General features: G+C 37.2%; 1 protein-coding gene across 7 annotated transcripts; it reads right to left on the bottom strand.

The window, feature by feature from the left end:
- Positions 1 to 89: 89 nt before the first annotated feature.
- LOC129278472 (protein FAM124A-like) lies at positions 90 to 17,401 on the bottom strand. Of its 7 annotated transcripts, none has more exons than XR_010296169.1 (4): positions 13,650 to 16,327; positions 3,928 to 3,992; positions 533 to 2,726; positions 90 to 476 (listed from the first exon to the last, which is right to left on the bottom strand). XR_010296169.1 is itself a non-coding variant. In XM_064111734.1 (3 exons), exons 1-3 carry the CDS (start codon positions 13,760 to 13,762, stop codon positions 1,810 to 1,812), a joined length of 1,095 nt encoding a protein of 364 aa, XP_063967804.1. In that variant the 5' UTR covers positions 13,763 to 17,401; the 3' UTR covers positions 90 to 1,809. The 7 variants fall into 7 exon arrangements, 4 of the variants coding, with proteins under 4 accessions (XP_063967804.1, XP_054770596.2, XP_054770595.2 ...); XR_010296171.1 differs by lacking the exon at positions 13,650 to 16,327 and adding an exon at positions 7,360 to 7,721; XR_010296170.1 differs by lacking the exon at positions 13,650 to 16,327 and adding an exon at positions 4,826 to 5,987.
- Positions 17,402 to 17,956: the final 555 nt, after the last annotated feature.

Genomic DNA, 17,956 nt, shown 5'->3' with positions numbered 1-17,956 from the left:
TAATCATAAGGACCTGCTTATACCGAAACTAGAGCTTGGTAAATGATATCAAACTACAAATAAAACCACTGCAGAATAGATAGGAACAATTTGCAAGTATATTCGTTATAATACGTTTATTATCAAATACGTACAAAAACATCTCCGTTTGTAAATTCAAAGCATATGACTTTACTTTTTGGCTTCTCTGAACGAGATCTGGGCCATGTTACACCAATGTCTGTGATCAATCCTAAAATGACATTGGCCAATCAAGATCATTGTTGCATTAGCATGCTGTTCATACCATCCACTATCGACCAATCATAATCGTTGTTTGAAAATTTGCAGTTGTGTGTAACAGAGCCCTGGGGAGCGTTTCATCAACAATTTTGTTCCACAAGTTGTCAGATCTGACATCTTTCCTTGATTCTGATTGGCTGAGAGCCACTGTTACTATGGTAACTGTCGGATAAAATGGGACTTGAAATGCTCCCCTGGTTCATCATCACGTTAATCAGATATTAAAACATACCTCTATGAATATGAAAACATGCATGACTAACTCAGGAAAATGTAAGATTGTTTTCACACACAACATAAACTGACCAGCATTGTAAAGATATAATAAACAGGACATGCTCATTTTGTTCTTCTTAACCATGTTTTCGGTCTACCTTGGTTTTACAACTATCACTCTTGCAACATTTGCAATACTCTACAAGGCAAATGGTGACTTGAAATATTGTGAGGTTCTTGATCATTCAAAGGTTTTCACTTCATCAGTTTTCCTGATTTCGTCATTTTCTTATTTTATATGCGAACCATTTTGAAGTAAACTAAACTTATCGGGCATCATCGATCGATTTACTACTCGAAAATAACATTTAAAAAACTGGAAAATACAACTTTCAATTTGTCATTCCCCGATCATTTCCCATTGTATGGTGAACAGGCCTATTGTTGTTGCTGTTCATGTATATGCCTTCATTTGGTATCTCCAGTTATGTTTCGTCAAATATCCTTTTGCTTGACTCCAAATTTCTTTAATGATTTGGTTTTGTGACGAAATGATGATGTATAAAGCAAGTAGGACATTCATCTAAATGCTGGTACTTTTAAAACAACAAATTGTCAATCTTGTTTCCCCCCCCCCATATTTTTGGGTCGGACATAATCCAATTTGAATAATCCATTAAGGGTGTACTGCACTTTTCTGCTCTCCCCTTTGTTCAAACCGGATCGATGATTTACAACAAGAAAGTGGCAAGTGGCATGCATTAGAGCAGAAACGACATGTATACTATTCAACCAGAATCAATACAAGCATGCGAAATTATTCACAAAACATCAAATGCCCCCATTAGACAAACACGAGATAAAAGAAAGTGTAAGTTATCATGCAGTATAGACACCCATGCATGCAGATTACATGTATATTTCACATGAAAATAAATCATGTTACTTTAAATACATAATTAAAATGTTACTGGAAATGGTTTTTTAAAGTCATTATTGCTCGTAAATTATACAATGAACCACGTTTTGTGAGTACATTCAAGTGGATATTTAATTTGGATAAGAAAAAAAAGATTACTTATATCAAGACATTTGCTTGGATAATTTCCATGCCACATGCACTTATCGGACCCAAGTAATGTTCCTGAAGATTTTATGACAGTCCTATTTGCAAATCAGCGTTTCATCAAGTAAGCACCAAACTCTATGAGAGGATGTCTTTAGCACTTAAACATTTCCATTTTATTGAATCATATAACATTCCATTCATACTTTATTATATAGGCTTTGATGTTTGGCGGATGTTTTAGGCTACTGTGAGTCTTCCTCTTCTTCGTCTAGGACAGTCTGCAAGGCTTGTTTGGCCTTAGGTTTCAATGGCTTTGGGGCAATCAATTGCTGCAGGACGTCCACAGACTGTCTTCTGGGGGTGAGGGCGCTATTGTTATTTGTCCCAACCTTCTTGGTCACCAGGATCAAGGTCACATTGCCGTCGGGGTCTGTGGTCTGCCACCTCTGGGGACTGATCGGCGAGCACGAGTTCGGAAGCAATGGCACCAGCTCACCAATCTCGCGCACTTTGAACTGCAGGAACGACGTATAAAGCGGTCTGACCGAATAGTCCTCAGGGATCCGCTTGAGCGCGAACTGGATGTCCGAAGAATCTCTTGTGTGCGTTACAAAGTAACAGAAGTCCTCTTTTTGGTATTCTACTTTTCGATTTAGCACTAAGGTGTAGAACCGGATCATGTCCTCCCAGTTCTCCCGACTCGCGTAGAGCATAAACCTGAGATGTTCTTTGCCGTAGTGGACTTGCCGCACCGCCCACAGTGGCATGTCCTGTTCGGTGGTGTAGAAGTTCTGAAAGTTGGGTTCACAGAGGTACAACTTCCCCGGAACCCGTGAGTTGTGATGGTACTTCCAAGGTTTCCTTGCAAGGTATTCCTGCGCTGAGGATATCCTCCTATCGTCAACGTCCTCGTCGATGTGCAGGAACAACATGACGGACAGTGCCGGGAAAATGTCTCTGGCGCCGCCATTGGCCTTGTTGAACTGCCCGTTGGGTCTGCTGCGTTCCGCGATGTTGAACATCTTGAAGGAATGGTCGAAGTGTTTCACGAGAGGGTGGATGAGTTTCCGTAACTTGATGCTCTCTCCCGGATCGGTGACGAAGTGGAGTGTGATTCCGTAAGGATCCTTCGTCAAGTCTCCATCATTGGATTCATCACCTGAAAGATATATAAAGGAAATGAAGGTTGTCTAATTTCGTTTAATTTTTGATGACTAAATATTGTAACACAGTAAATAGTAAATATAACTAATTAATTTGAATCGAAGTGAACAAGCTAAAATCGGCTTAATTATTGCTCTACGGCACTGACGTACAGATTGGGGAGGGCTTGAGGGCCATGGACCAAAAAAAAAACATTCACGACCAAAAAAAATCGGAGAAAGATAAAGAAAAGGAGACGAAAAAGGGTGATTGTAAAAATCTATAACAAAATTATATTTTTTTTAATCTAAAGGTCAAACTTTTCCTCGGTCACTTCGCTCGCTCGCAGTTTCTTTTTATTGCCCCAAATACTTAGGTGGCCCCCTCAAAATGTTGGCTCATTACGCCACTGCTCTACGGATTAATAACAATGACCAAAGTAAACAGATAATCATGATAGAATCAAACACTTAAAAAGCGCATATTTGCACAGAGACAATTTGAACACTAGACCAGCATCAGCTTTCTTTGATTCTAGTATAAGAAAACTTTACTGCAGAAAAAAATAATTGAACTGAAAGAGACCCGATTCAAATTTGAACTAAATTATTTTGTATTACACTAAATCGAACTGAAGTGCATTAACGAGTCTATATAAATAAACTAAATCGAATCTAATTACAATGAATTCACTAAAGATGAAGTGAATTCAATTTAATTGAATAGAACAAAACTGAATAAAACTGAATTCAATTCAATTGATCTGAATTAAAATTTATGGAAGTGAATTTAACTAAGCTTAATTCAATTCCATTGATTTAATTTAATGTAATTTAATTCAATTCAATCGATTTATTTTAATGTAATTTATTTTGATTTATTTTAATTCTATTAAATTTCATTCATTCCATTAAATTCCAGTTCAATATGATTTAATTTAATTTAATTTGATTGAATTCAATTCAATTCAATATAATTGAATTTTATTTAATTTATGTAATGAAATTTCATCTCATTTAATCTAATTTTGTTTTATTCTATTCAATTTTATTCTTTTTATATAATTTTATTTTATCTTATGATTTTATTTCATTTTATACAACTGCACTGAACTGAATCTAATTAAAGTGAAATGAATAGAATTAAAACGAACTTAACCAAATTGGACTGAAGTGAATAGAAGTGAACCAAGTTCAAATAAATATAACACTACTTACTAGATACACTGGACCCCGATGGGGATGACATGCCGAACTGGGGTGAAGCCGGATCTATCGGCATCCTGAAAGAAAAAGAAGAAACATAAAACAATTTAGCATGATTATCAGCATTTTGGTATAAAATTTGTAGTTTTATAATTATGGAAAATCACGGTCTCATTTTTCATCCACTGTTGCCTCAATATATAAGCTGCAAGACAACGGGGAAAACAATAAAACTTTTAAAAATATGATTATCATCATTTTGATGTAAAATTAGTATTTCGATGAGGAGGAAAATCATTGTGTCACATCAATTTATTTCATGAATTATCGGCATCCTGCAGAAAAAGCGGGAAACATTAAAAAAAATGAAATATAGTTTAATCATCAGCAGTTTGTTGTAAAGGCGTTTGTTTGTGGGGTTTTTTTATCATGAGGAAACGCTGTTGTCTCACATCAATTCATTTTGTAATATCATCGCCTTTTTAAGAACACCTTTTTCACAGGGAATGTCGAGAAGAAAAAAAAGTGGAGACGGCCAAGAAAAAGTCAGACAAGGCCATAAAGTGAAAGTCAGAGCAGGTGCAATGCAAATTCCTTGTGAAAAGTCGTGTAAAATTAAATGTAGTCGTTCATAAGAAAGCTTAAACCTCACCCAATACATTTTCAGTCAAAATGTTTGCTTTTTTTCAACCTTGCGATTGTTTCTGCTATATTTTTCAGTCAGTTATTTTGCCACTTTCGTTGTATTTTCCAATCGTTCGTCACAATCGTCAGTCATTCGTAAACTGGAAACCGTTATCTTCTCTTAATTGGGATAGGTTTATCGGTAATATTATTAATGGTTATGAGAGCTTAATTATGTTGACGTTAATGGGTAAACAAAAAATAGTCTTCGATTGTAAACGCTTACTGAATCAATTCACTTTTCGGCGGCGCTCGGCAAAACATGCTGCCTTTGCTTTCGGTGGAAGATATATCTGGTACACCCAAAAACTTCATTGTCGATATAATTCGTCATTCCAATAACCAAACATCTTTGAGAGAGAAAAAAACCAGAGGCAGCCGTTGTAGAATCGCGTATCCATCATCGTGGCTTTTGCATCTAACATTTTAAGATAATTATTATCAAGGTTCACGGAACTACTACTACGAACACGTCTCTGAAGATAAACGATCAAACACAAAGCCTGTCGAATACACCTGAAAAATCACTTGGAATTTGTTGAAAGAGTCAACAAGACAAATTCCAAGAGAGAAACCGATTTTAGACCAATCTTATGATGTGCAGTGGTCGAGGAATAATAACTGCATAATCTTCGAAACAGTAACTTTGCAACTGCGGCACCTGCATCCTCCGAGAAAAAGTTAATATAAATATCGACAAAAAGGATGCAGTTATCTCCTTTCTCCTCTTTGTATTGTTATTCCTTCCTCTTTTATTAATTTCCCTTGGGAAGTTTCCTTCATTATCCCCTTCGAAGTTCAGAATCGCTGGATCTTTAACACGGTGGCTCAATGAGTTGTCCATCGATAAAATCTTGAAGTACCTTCTGCTTGGCATGGGGGTTGTGCAGAACCATAACAATGGCGGTTGGTACAACCCAATAAAAATAATAAGGTCGGACTATTGTTGCCAGCTTTCACCGATAACTTCTCAGTATTCTTGTATCGAAACAGGGGAATTAAGGGATGAGGATTTGGGTTTGTAGGATTTGGGGTAAAAATCGTTTTTATTGAAACTGAGATCAATGGCCGGAATTGGAGCGTGACGATGTCTGTTTCACTCGGCAGGAAAAGTGGAAAAGCTCGGTCCCAGGGGTAACGAATCTCTATAAGAGTTTCCCGGGCTTCAGTAACTCCCATGACAACCCCTGCCAGTTAGAATTTCGTACACGTGTTGTTCGATATGACGATAAGTATGCATGGCTTGCCCGGCCTTGCACGATCTTATGTTTCACACTGTGCATGTGTAAGGTGCTGAAATAACCTTGGAAATCTAACCCCGAGCGGAGATCCACATCTTATTGATTCTTGACTGTTAAACCTCCTCCACTGCTATAGGTTCGATCCATACTTCTTGTTAATCCTATTAAAACCATACCCATCCCCCATCTCGCGTGTTCCGGTCGACCAACCATCGCCCCTCTCGTTCTCCCTTCTTTTCAACATCCATGCTTTAATACTCTGAAGTCATACATGGTATGACAAAGGAATTAACTCTAATGAGCATAATATGAGGACCAATGATACTCAAGAAAATCGATCTTTTTGCATTTTAAGTTGGTCGAAACAACTGAGGTGTAAATGAATAATAGATTTTAAGTTGGAGACGGGAGATTGATGATCCCTAAGTACTAAGCAAACATTGGAAAATGGCAGGACTGTGGTCTTAAAGCTGATTAATAATCCTCTTTAAAATTGTGTTTTTGTTTGTTTGTTTGTTTTTTATGTTTGTTTACCGTACACTGTTAGAAAATCTATCCTTAAAATAAAAGAAGTTCCTGCAGCAGAGTCTCGAGAACACCTGTAATCTTACCAGATTGCGTAATCTTACAGGAAATTGGTATTTGGTGTATGGAACCTTACAAATTTCCTTTAATAAAACACCCTTTTCCCCTTTTTAAACAGACCTGTTCTGTTAAATTGCAGAAAAATTCATGTTCTATGAATTCACAGAATGATTCTGTTATTGCTTTCTGCAATTTTTTTTTTTTCTGTAAAATCAGGGCTTTTTTACAGTGTACGGTACAAGTTCAACTTTTGATTTTTACCGACTGATTTAATCTAGCCTAGTAAAATGTTCTTGATAGTACCTTGAAATTAACGACGAAAACACGTACCTGTATACTTAGCTAGGTCAATGATGAAAGTGACAAAATATGCATATTTGTCTAATTTTACACAATCATTAAAATTATTCGTTAATTATACTTTCGCCTAAACTACATGTAAGTAGCAAACAAATGTAACAAACACAATTATTATGAAATAATGAAATCAACCATCACCTGAATCTTATTAAGGAACTACCCTAATCTATAATAGTTACAGTCAATTTATAAAAAATAAAAACCATCTACTATTCAATCAATAAATAAAATTTCAATAAAAAAAATGTCCATTCGTGACAGTCCTCAAAGACAACACTGCTTAATTTTAACAACATACAACGTTACATACACTGTAAGAACGCTGTTTAAACTTTTAGCATAATTTGTTTTTAAGCCTGACACTGTAAAGAATATTGTGTATAAGTGTAAAACAAGTTCTTTACAGTTTTAAACACGTTGTTTAAAACAGTTTAAACAATCTAAGCATTGCTGTGTAAAGGTTAAACAACTTGTAGATAGAGTGACGGGCTTGAACAAAGTACTTATGTTATCATAAAGAAAGAAAAAAATGGAAAACAAAACAACAAACGAATAATCACAAATACCGCCATACCTTGAAGTTTTTGGAGAGGATTGTGGTGGCATTTCCGAAAAGAATACGACAGTGTTGCTTCACGGTATTTTTATTTTGAAATAATTTTCGCAACTAGTTTATCATACGAAAAATAAACATGGATGACACAATTGGATGGATAGATGCCGTCCAGAGCTTTTAATGCTCAATAATCGTAATGATTTTGGGCCATGGATGCACACTATAAATGCCACAAATTTCCAGCAAACTCGAGTACTTGAAAAGGAAATAAAAACTGCTTGAAGTTCGTAAGTTGATAAGAGCACTCTTTGAAACCGTCTAATCCAAATCCGAGACAAAACTAAGTAAACATCAGACAATATATTATATTTGTATCCATCTACCTCACACAGATTTTATTGATTTTGGTCAGGTTTCACCACACATTAGAGACGCTACGTAAGTTTCAGAGAATCTTGACATTATACCCTTCGGTTCTTATTGCAGCACAATACAAAATCGATGACATTTCCTTCGGTTGATGTTGCCATTAAACATGTTCGTGGTTCTCGACATTTGTTTCAAAGAAATGGTAATTAAGCACGATTTGATTGGTCAAATAAGTAAGGTAGAAGAGTATCTGATTGGTCAAAGCAAAGAGGCTGATCGGTGGATTCTTCCGAATTCAGAATAATGGAAACTGGGAGACAGTCGTGTTAATCGTAAAAAAATGAAGAATAAAAACCAAGAGGGGAAGACTATAGTCCTACCTAAACATTGCTAAAAAAAAATTAAAAGAGAGGGCGAGAGAGAAATCCCCTACATAACGCGCACAAGTTAAAAAAATAAGTTGTCCCCAAAGTTCATAATTACACACGTTCAAAATTCCCTTCTCCCCATCGACAATAAATTCCTTCGTTCAGTGGCGTACAGATAAGGGCGGGGGGGCAATTGCCCCCTCCCCCCCCCCCTCCCAAAAAAAAAAACAAACAAAAAACATCAGGACCAAGAAAAAATAAAGAGGGATGGAAATAAAAGAAAGAGAGAAGGCTGAAGTATGATACCATTTTCTGAATATTATGTCAAAATCTATCACAAAAAATTGAATTTTGTAGTAAAAGTTTCGAAATTTTTGCTCGCTTGCAACTTTTTATAGATTTAACGCGATAAGCCATACATCTAGCCCCTTCAAAATTTTTGGCTCATTACGCCACTGCCTCCATTCATTAATTTCTACATTACGCTCTTTTTTCCTCTCCTACATGCAATGAATATCATGTTTATCCCTTTTCTTTTGTTCCGAATTAACGGTCATTTCTGACATCGTCAACGTGACAATTCAAGAAAATACTAATTTTCTGCCGTAGAGGGAACTAGACTAATTTCTCTCGTCAATTTCTTGACAGATGGTGCAGTGTAAATGTAAATTGATCAATATACTAACGTCATCTGGTCATGCAGACGTATCTACAAACACGGATATTACATTATTGTATAATAGAACAGACGTATGCAATAGCGTGTAGGATATTCATGATAGTAAAACATTGAACGAAAAATGTTTGACTTACATAATAATTGTTTTGAAAATCTGATTGTAAAAAAGGTAGAAAATGAATGACGCAGGTTTACACCTTCTCAAGCAAGACTGAAGGACTAGTATTGCCGTACTTTGGCAAAAGGAAGCTACAAAAGTATCATTTGTTGTAAATGAGCAATGTGTGTTCGTCATTTACATAGGCGTCAATGCAATTTAACAGCATATTTTCTTCAAGATCTTTCCAAAGAACGATCATCATTTCTTACCCAAATTTTGCTTTGAACGTGCAACATACAGAGGGTGTTTCAGAAACAACAATAACTCAAATTTGACTGATGTGTCACTTGCTTCCTTTTGCCAAAGTTGGGCAGTGTAGGTGACAGGGCGCGGGAAAATTATTTTTGTTTCGAATCCCGAACCTGGCGTGGACATAATAATTTGGGTCATTACTGGAAACGAGAATAATAACACGCCCACGACATGCAACGAGCGATCAAGGCGACCGAGCTGATCACAGGGCATTTTCTGCATGCACTTTGCAAAAATAGAATGATAATGGTGCTCACCCACGCCTTTTATTTGGTGTATTTTAGTGAAAATGTGCAATCTTATGCGTATAGGTTTTGACAGATTCTGGCCAAAGACGATTCTGGCCCTATGCGCCGTCCCGACGTCTGTTCTCATTCCTGCTCTTTGGGTGTACTTCCCCCCCCCCCCTCTCTCTTCAACCGAGTTAAATTTCAACACGGAGTAACCAATAAAATCATTCCTTTTATCATGTTTATGCAACCAAATAATGATGAAATATTCTGATGATCATAACCAACGAATTGTCCAAAGATCATCACATTAGATATGATATAAATTTATAATTATTGATTGCATCTAATTTTTTGCCATAGATTTACATTTACTGTACATTTTATCACAATTATATGATTGATTTAAAGGACACCTAGACGCTGTCTTTTTACAAAAAAGGGTACCTAAGAGTTACAAACGATTGCGATTTCGATTTCGAATCTCTACAAATAGAATAAAACATCCTTTTGCACGAAATTAATCTGTATTTACAACCTTGCAGTCAGGAGCCTGGGAACAATTTTTAAAGAGAGGGCGCTGGTTTGAAAAACAATTTTTTACAAGGAAAAACTTAGGGAGTAACCTCATAAACAATATTAATAGCATCTTGAATATGAAACAGGGAAACATAATTCCGTTTAACCCTATTTGAGATGTATTGAGGACTGGGGGGCATGATGCCTCCCCCCCCCCCCTTCTGATCTCGGCCGTCGTTCGCGCGATCGCGCCGACATTTGGCACGCACATTCTTTACCACATAAACTACTAGCCAGTATCAACAAATCTGAAAATTATTATTTTTATTTATTATGAATAAAATATGCAAATTTATTCGTGAAAAACATTATTTGCATATAAAACACAAAATTTCACTTCAAATTTTCTTTTTAAAAAATCGTAAAAATTATTAAAAGTTATTTCATTGCCTTTCGGAAATATCGCGCGAAGCGTTGAGGGGGGGGCATCATACTCCCAGTCCTTTTAGGGTTAAATACGGTGCTTTATATAAAACAGTCCAAATACACGCAACTGTAAATTCTAAGCATCGATACGAAAATCCGTCTAAAATATTTGGAGAGACCGTGGACTCACTTCCAGTTGAAATCCTTAACTCTGCATCATCGTCTGCGCCCATGTTTGTGCCAAAGATCCCATATTAATTCCGAGATGTTCAGATACCAGCTAATGCAGCAAAATAAATCCATGATGATACTCTCTTATTCTTCAAGAATCAAGAACTCTCAAATCACCGACATGTCCAATTGCAATGGTGGAACTCCAAATGTTAATCCTAAAGAATCGTGTTAGGGATCTGCTTCCCCCCGAACTCGGAGCGTCAAATCTCCTACAGATCTCAAATCGGATTTAAGTTAGAAACCTTACCGTCTTTAGGTCTCATGTTTTGTCAACACCAACACCATTATGTTCTGAAACCTTCTCATCTGTAAAATCTGACTTCACACTTTCAAGGAGCTTGACTTTGACCGTTTATACTTCAAAAGCACTTCAACTGTATCAGTGGGAATTCTTAAAAACCACAGGTCCGTGACCATGAAGGCCTACACTCTCTAAAAGGCTGTTATATAAGGACCATCCCGGGAGAGACGAGTTAGATCAACCGTCTCTTTAATCTTCTTTTCTACCTTTATTTCCACGCCATGCAGTTTGCCAACCAAGTTCGACCGAATGAAATGAGGATAAAGATTTAGTCGATAATTCTAATACAAGAGCTTTGCAAACTTAGAATTAAAGACGCCCCTTTCCATTGTACTTGTTAATCCTCTAACGGCTTGATGAATTCAGATCAATAGAATCTAAGGAGATTCTAATGACAGTTGTAGGGTCTTCGACCTTAGGTGAAACAGACATGAGAAGGTATAGCCTCGTGCACTACCAGAGGAATCAACAGTACTGTTGTTCTTTCACCGCGGTCACTTGGAGTTTCAGCCCGATAAGAACAATACTTCCTCTTGGTGGTGGGCCAGCAGTGCAAAGCACCACCTCCTCTGTTAACAGGGGAAATGCTTAACTGCTATGGTTACCCTCTTCCTTTGGACAAACTTGGTCCAAATCCAAGTAGAACTCTTCTCTGCTGCCTAAGAAGCAGTCCTATACAAGCATGCTTCTTCTCTCTATTTGAGAAACCCTACTAACTCCTGGAACCACCTTGGCAATGACTGTGCTACAAACCAACGACAGCCAACCTCAAAGGGGAAGCAAGTCAAGCAACATATCTTCCATCCCTTGCCTGAGCACTCTGCAACCAGTTCAGCAGCTCCCTGTTGCATAAAAGTTACCACTATGGTAACTTTGCCATCCAATGGTAACTTGCATGGAATCCTTGATTCTGATTGGCTGTTGATCAGGGTTACCAAAGTAATTACCATTGGATGGCAAAGTTACGATATTTTATGCAACGGGGCCCAGACAACCCTACAGAATCGGTGAATTTGTTGCTCAGGGTTGGCCAAGTAGGGACCATGCACATGCAAGACACTTCACGGTGCAACATGCATTTCTTTATTGGAAAGTTACTTTTCGCTATTATCTTACAAAAAAGTTTAGTTTCAATAGCCGGAGACAAATCTGAAAATGAGCATTGTTGATTGTCGCACAAACTTGCATCTTTCTCATAAACAGGCGGCGTGGCGTTGCAATTATGATTGTAAAAAATGCAATAATATTCTGAGGAAGGATCGATCCGACTATATAATTATGATAACGTAGAAAATATGTTCAAGTCTTGGGTGGTAATCGCTTTAGAGCTGTAATTTTTTTAATACATATTTTCACTCGAATAAACATCACATTACATGGAAATGTTTTGTTGGGCAAAACAATTTACCTCAAGTCTAATACAGCATCTAGTATAGGCTATCATCCCTATGCTATACACTGAATTATAAAAATTTAAAGCCATATAAAGCTTATTATACTCGAGTATCATAATATTAAAAATATGTAATGGTCATTTCAGTTTTCATTATTCATTCGGGCCGTAAGAATTTAAATTTGGAATTCTTTCAGCCATTAAAATTCAAATTTGGCATCTAGCGACCTTTCTCGCTTATGTAATTATTGTTATGCCCAATACTAGTAGCTCTTTGAGTACTTACTTTACAAAGTCAGTAATGTGATATCAGAGAAGCTACAGGCCAAGATTATATCCTGTAATTTTTATGTCTATTCCATGCTTGAGAAGGGATTTCCCATTATTTATTCTTGTATTGTATGTAATCATCTGCTTTTCATTAATAAATTAAAAATAAGATAAATTTGTTACAAATTAAACTTATTCTCTAAGTGCTGCTTTATACCAAGTCTGGGGCCCGTTTCATCAAGGACCTGCAACTGTTGTAACTTTGCCATTATGGCAACTGCCATGATAACAGGGCTCAGCAGCCAATCTTAATCAAGGTTTCCATGGTAGTTGCCATAATGGCAAAGTTACAACAGTACCAAGTCCTTTATGAAACGGGCCCCTCATCTGTAAACCACAATTAAGCACGGACATGTATATGAATTCAGAATACATATTGCATATTTTATGGCCATAGTGTGGGATAATCCATCGACATCTGTGTACTAGACAATGAATGATATAAAAAATCAAATTTCTATTGAAAAGCAATATCTATTATTTCAACAAAGCCATGGTGGCCAACGCAAAGAGGTCGTATACGTATTAATTGATTGAAAAATAACACCTCGTCCCCTTAATGCTTATAGCAAACTAATAGAGTTTTGTTATTGTTATCTAAGTTTGAGGTAGGATTTTTTTCCCAAAGAGTCCTATACCCAAGCTTTTGTTAATTCATAATTATGATATTGTACAGGTACTTGATCTGTAATTATATGTGATTCGTATTTGTATTTAATGTGTATTTGTGATGGAAAGAAATAAATTTTGTGAATATTGAATCTGATGAAATAGCAGATTGGTAACTTTTGTTTGTTCACTGCCAAAAGTAATAGTTGCGCGATTATCTTTTGAAGATGTAGACATATTTTATATACATTCTCATATTTCAGGCACAACCCATTAGTAACCTACCACCCACATGTTCAAGAGAACTCCGCACTTTATCTCAGAGAGTGTAATTGTTTTATCCCTGTGCGTTAAAAGCTCGTGTAATATATAATGATGAAACTATGTTGTTAAATAGTAACTCCAATATTTAAATGATGAATACAATTTAATACGTACTGATGATCTTGAGCATGTTGTACGGAGTAGAAACCACTCCTACAGCATGAAAGGTAATCATAGAGAAGCTGTCTTCTCTTTTCCTCTTCGAGTCGTCTTGACCTCGATGGCATCTTGGAAAACGAATGTTCAAAGGAACCAAGATAGTCTTGGTCTTTGGTGGAATATTCCGAAGTCCTGGTGCTGATTAAATATGTCCTCAGATCCAAATGGAAAAGAATCAATGCACTTAGTAAGTTACTGCTGTCCTGTGATCTTTACTCTAAAATGTCAAACTCCACACCATGTGGGTATGTAGTCTTGAGTGCACTTTGCAATCTTTGGCAATTCCTTCATGATTCTTGAACCTTTTGTTTAAAGAATGTGTTACTCCTTCACAATGTTCATGTTACTCATGTAGAAGCCATATGCACCACAGACATTGATCCGAAACGAATTATATTAGTCTAGATGCCGTGCAAACTATTGGGTTTTTTGGTATTGAAGGTCCTATAATGAATCTCCAAGTATATATCCTGATGAATGTCTGCTGATACTCCTGACACAGGTGCGCAAAATATTGGTATCCTAGTATGTCCAAAGAGTTCATGTCTAGATTGCTCCCAGGAGAAACATAACGTCAGGCGAAAGCACATGTAGCCGGCACTGTTCTTGCAACGCTTCAATTGCTTTATTCAAAACTATGTAGAGAAAACAAGTGAATGTTATGCGGCGGCTTCTTAATCAATACTCAAAGACGTTATCCTATTAGATGGTTGACCGATTTGAAAGTACTCTTTCACCCAACAGTTCTACAAACTATAATAGAGAACAACGCCTTGCAAGACGGCGACACGTCCTGAATGGCCTTTCTCGCATCTCATCAGCTAAGGTTACCCTCTGCGAATACAAAAAGATTCTCGCTAAAGCGCTTCCCTCCCTCCTCAAGTTTAAGTGGAATGCTTGTTTTGGTTTGCGTTTGAGACAACGACCGTTGAGTCATTGGTTATTATTGAGTTCTTACTTCACTCGCTGATGGTGATGGTAATAATAGCCCGCGGCTAGATAGATGGACTACTCATCAATCGATCCGTGGGGTGTGGATTCACAATAGGGTACACTTCAGGCGCCCATTGATTCAAGATGACGTATGGCTATCAATGGTCATCCAGCATGAACAGGAAGTCTGCACCATCCTGACGATTATGTTAACCTCATGCAGGTCAGAGCACTCGAAGATCAATATTAGTCGTAAATGCTAAACATTGCACAAAAACAATGATTTTATTGTAATGTTACAAAGGGGATAGTTTTACATCGGGTCGATGTTTATCTCACACGAAGGCTTGATCTCTATGGTAAGAAAAGTACAGCTTGATTCTCCAAGAGCTATATTCCAAAATAGTTTTATCTCGAGATATCCAAGATTATGACCTAAAGATATTGTGTTTCATCTGCATTTTACTAACATAAAAAGAAGCACAGTCACAGTTCTGCTGCATTGTCCAAATGTGCATTCGTTTGATCTTCCAGAGCTGAGACGATAGAAACTAACCCTCCTTTCGTCAACAGTGATCAAGATCGTTCGATTCGTAACTAAAAAACTATACAGTATTTCCACATCTCCTCGCAGCCTGATCGTTTCACTAGTGTCTTTTGGAAACTAGTTTCCGATGTGTCTTTCCACTTTGTTTTCACAAACAAGGTGGTCGAGGTGTTCAAAGTTGAAACTGAATCTCGTACATCCAGATTTCTATTTCACGGTTGTAACCATAATCGGTGTTGCTTTTCGTTCATGCGATCACCTCAGCCCAAACAAAGTATCATTAATCCGAAACTAATTCGACCACTCTTGGGCAAAAGAAATAAATTCTGCAGTAATAAGACACCATCGTACTCGTAGCAAAGCTATAAGACACCATCGTACTCTTAGCAAAGCTAAGTATGCATATTTTCACCAATCATCTTAATATCATGCAGAGTCTTGGCCACTTTTTATTAAAAAAATAATCATCTATTCATTACCACGTTTGGTAATTTTCCATAGTATCAGTCTTGTCCAAAATCGTTGCAGGTAATTAAACCCAGTGTAACATCTATATAAGCAGTGGTTCCATTTCGTGTGAAAACACACCGAGATGCTAATATTACTTTAATCCCAAAATATGCAATAGTTCACAATTGTAATAATAGTAGATGAGTTCATCTGGAGCCGACGATGTTAATGTTGACCGGCGTGGCATAAGAATGTAGTTATGGTAGGTACGTATGGAAGATGTAAAAACGCCACTGACGTCTACGAACTAATAACTGTTGAATACCATGGAAACAGTTTTGACAATAGGTCCACGCGTTGACAAAAGAAATTTCACCATCGATGAAGAACAATGATTCCAAAGAAGAATGCCACTTTCACCGTCTAATCATCAGCTTGGCACAATTTCGATAATTTCTTCCTAGATTGAAATATCGTCCTTGATTTCTCAGTCATGTCAGTAAGAAAAGAAGACATACATATTCTACAAAATGTTTCCAGTATTGTTATGATCATCATGACGACAATTATCTATATCCATGACGCTGATGGGGTAATTATTCTGATCCAAGGCAATCTGTATAATGGCCACAGAAGAACTCGGCTGACTCATATTTCCCCCATCTCTCTGCTGGGAGCATGGTCTCATAAAGAAAGTCTGTATGCTTTCGGCTCCATTAGTGTTTCATGTTTGCTTTCATAACGCCGATTGATTTTCATCGCTGAGTACACAATATTCCAAAGCGCGTGCAATCGAAGAATGAATCACGTATTATAATTCACCGAAAAGTCTGAACGCATCGAATGGGCGGGCCTTTATCGTCTGATAATTAACGCTCTTCTACCAGTAGCAAGTCAAATTTGTTTCTCCTAATTGACGCATGACCAATTAATTGAATTGAAGGTTTTATTATCATTTCATCGCAGCCAGTGGCTGAATTGAGAAAGACTGTAAACTTCAAATTTATTTGACGCTCCTCGTTCTTCCTGATTCGTGCGGGTTGGATGGAATATCCCAGTTACTACAAACGGGTTTCCCCTCATGTGGTTTGGTGATTATAATGTTGAGTAAATGAATTTTATTTTCAATTGAGATCGAAGGATCGAATGGCAGATCTGTGGTTTCAGTTGTCATTCACCATATTACCTCGGCACGAGAGCAAACATTATACATAATCATTCAAAGCATTCAATTGAAATGATCCAAATTATTCGGCCATCTACAGTCTGAAATGTATGTGTTCCGCTTTCGCTTTGATATCCGATAATCATGATATTTTTTTCCTGTCGAGACGTATCAGGCTTATTTAAAACTCATCTTTGATGATCGCACAGGCCACGAAGCTCACTTTATCTAAACCATTCTGCTAAATATCTGGGAAAACCAAATTGAACTGAAACTATAATTCAACAATAACTCTTCCAACAAAGCTCGTACTGTTTTATGATCAAATTGTTTCGCTCTTCAGAATCAATACGAAGTATTCATCGTCGCGCAACATTCAAGATGCGGACGCACCTGTTGTGTAATCAAAAACAGAAACAAAGAGAGATCCTCACGCATTCCAACGTCTGAAAGTGATACCAATAATTCATCTCCAATACACCAGTTGCCAAAAATCATTCCCAGCAGATCACAACAACAACATCATCTTTCACTGCAAGGAATGCATCACCGAAACCTTCGCAATTTAGCATCTCTCTCACATCGTCACCTATAACGGCAGCATCAAGAATGAACGAGATAAGGGCGTAAAGATTGAGAACTGCATCCACCGATGATGAGGATGATGTTGGCAAGGATGACGTGGCAAGCTTACTTGACCCACTTCTTCCCAAGAAGCCGATCGCGATGCACACACAAAAACTCAACCTTCATCCACATACAGGGGTACAGGAGAAAATACCCCTTTTGATTAACATATTCAGGCCCGCGGGGTCCAGGTTCATCCATCCGGCGCCCATTCAAATACCAGTCAACATCCATTCCTCATCACTTCAGCGTCGCGTCGTCGCCAGGGAGGTTTTTAAGCCATGTTATGAAACCTGTTAAATGTCCTCTTATTTCTACTCTGTATCGTGCGAAGGGTCGTATTTGATACGTTATACTAAACTTCTAGCAAGATGGCATTTATTTAACACAGGCGTGATCCACCGATTTTACTGTACATGCTGTATAAACAGAATGTTCGAAATACCCTCAAAATAATAAGATAATAATAAGATACGATAAGATAAAATAAAAAAATATTTCAATATTCATTAAGGTTGAAAATACATACTCACAAAATTA

Source organism: Lytechinus pictus, chromosome 16 (genome assembly GCF_037042905.1).
Source record: "Lytechinus pictus isolate F3 Inbred chromosome 16, Lp3.0, whole genome shotgun sequence".
In the NCBI taxonomy this organism is placed as follows: Eukaryota; Metazoa; Echinodermata; class Echinoidea; order Temnopleuroida; family Toxopneustidae; genus Lytechinus; species Lytechinus pictus.
Note: the sequence above shows the minus strand (reverse complement) of the source record. Positions and strands in the feature narration are given on the sequence as shown.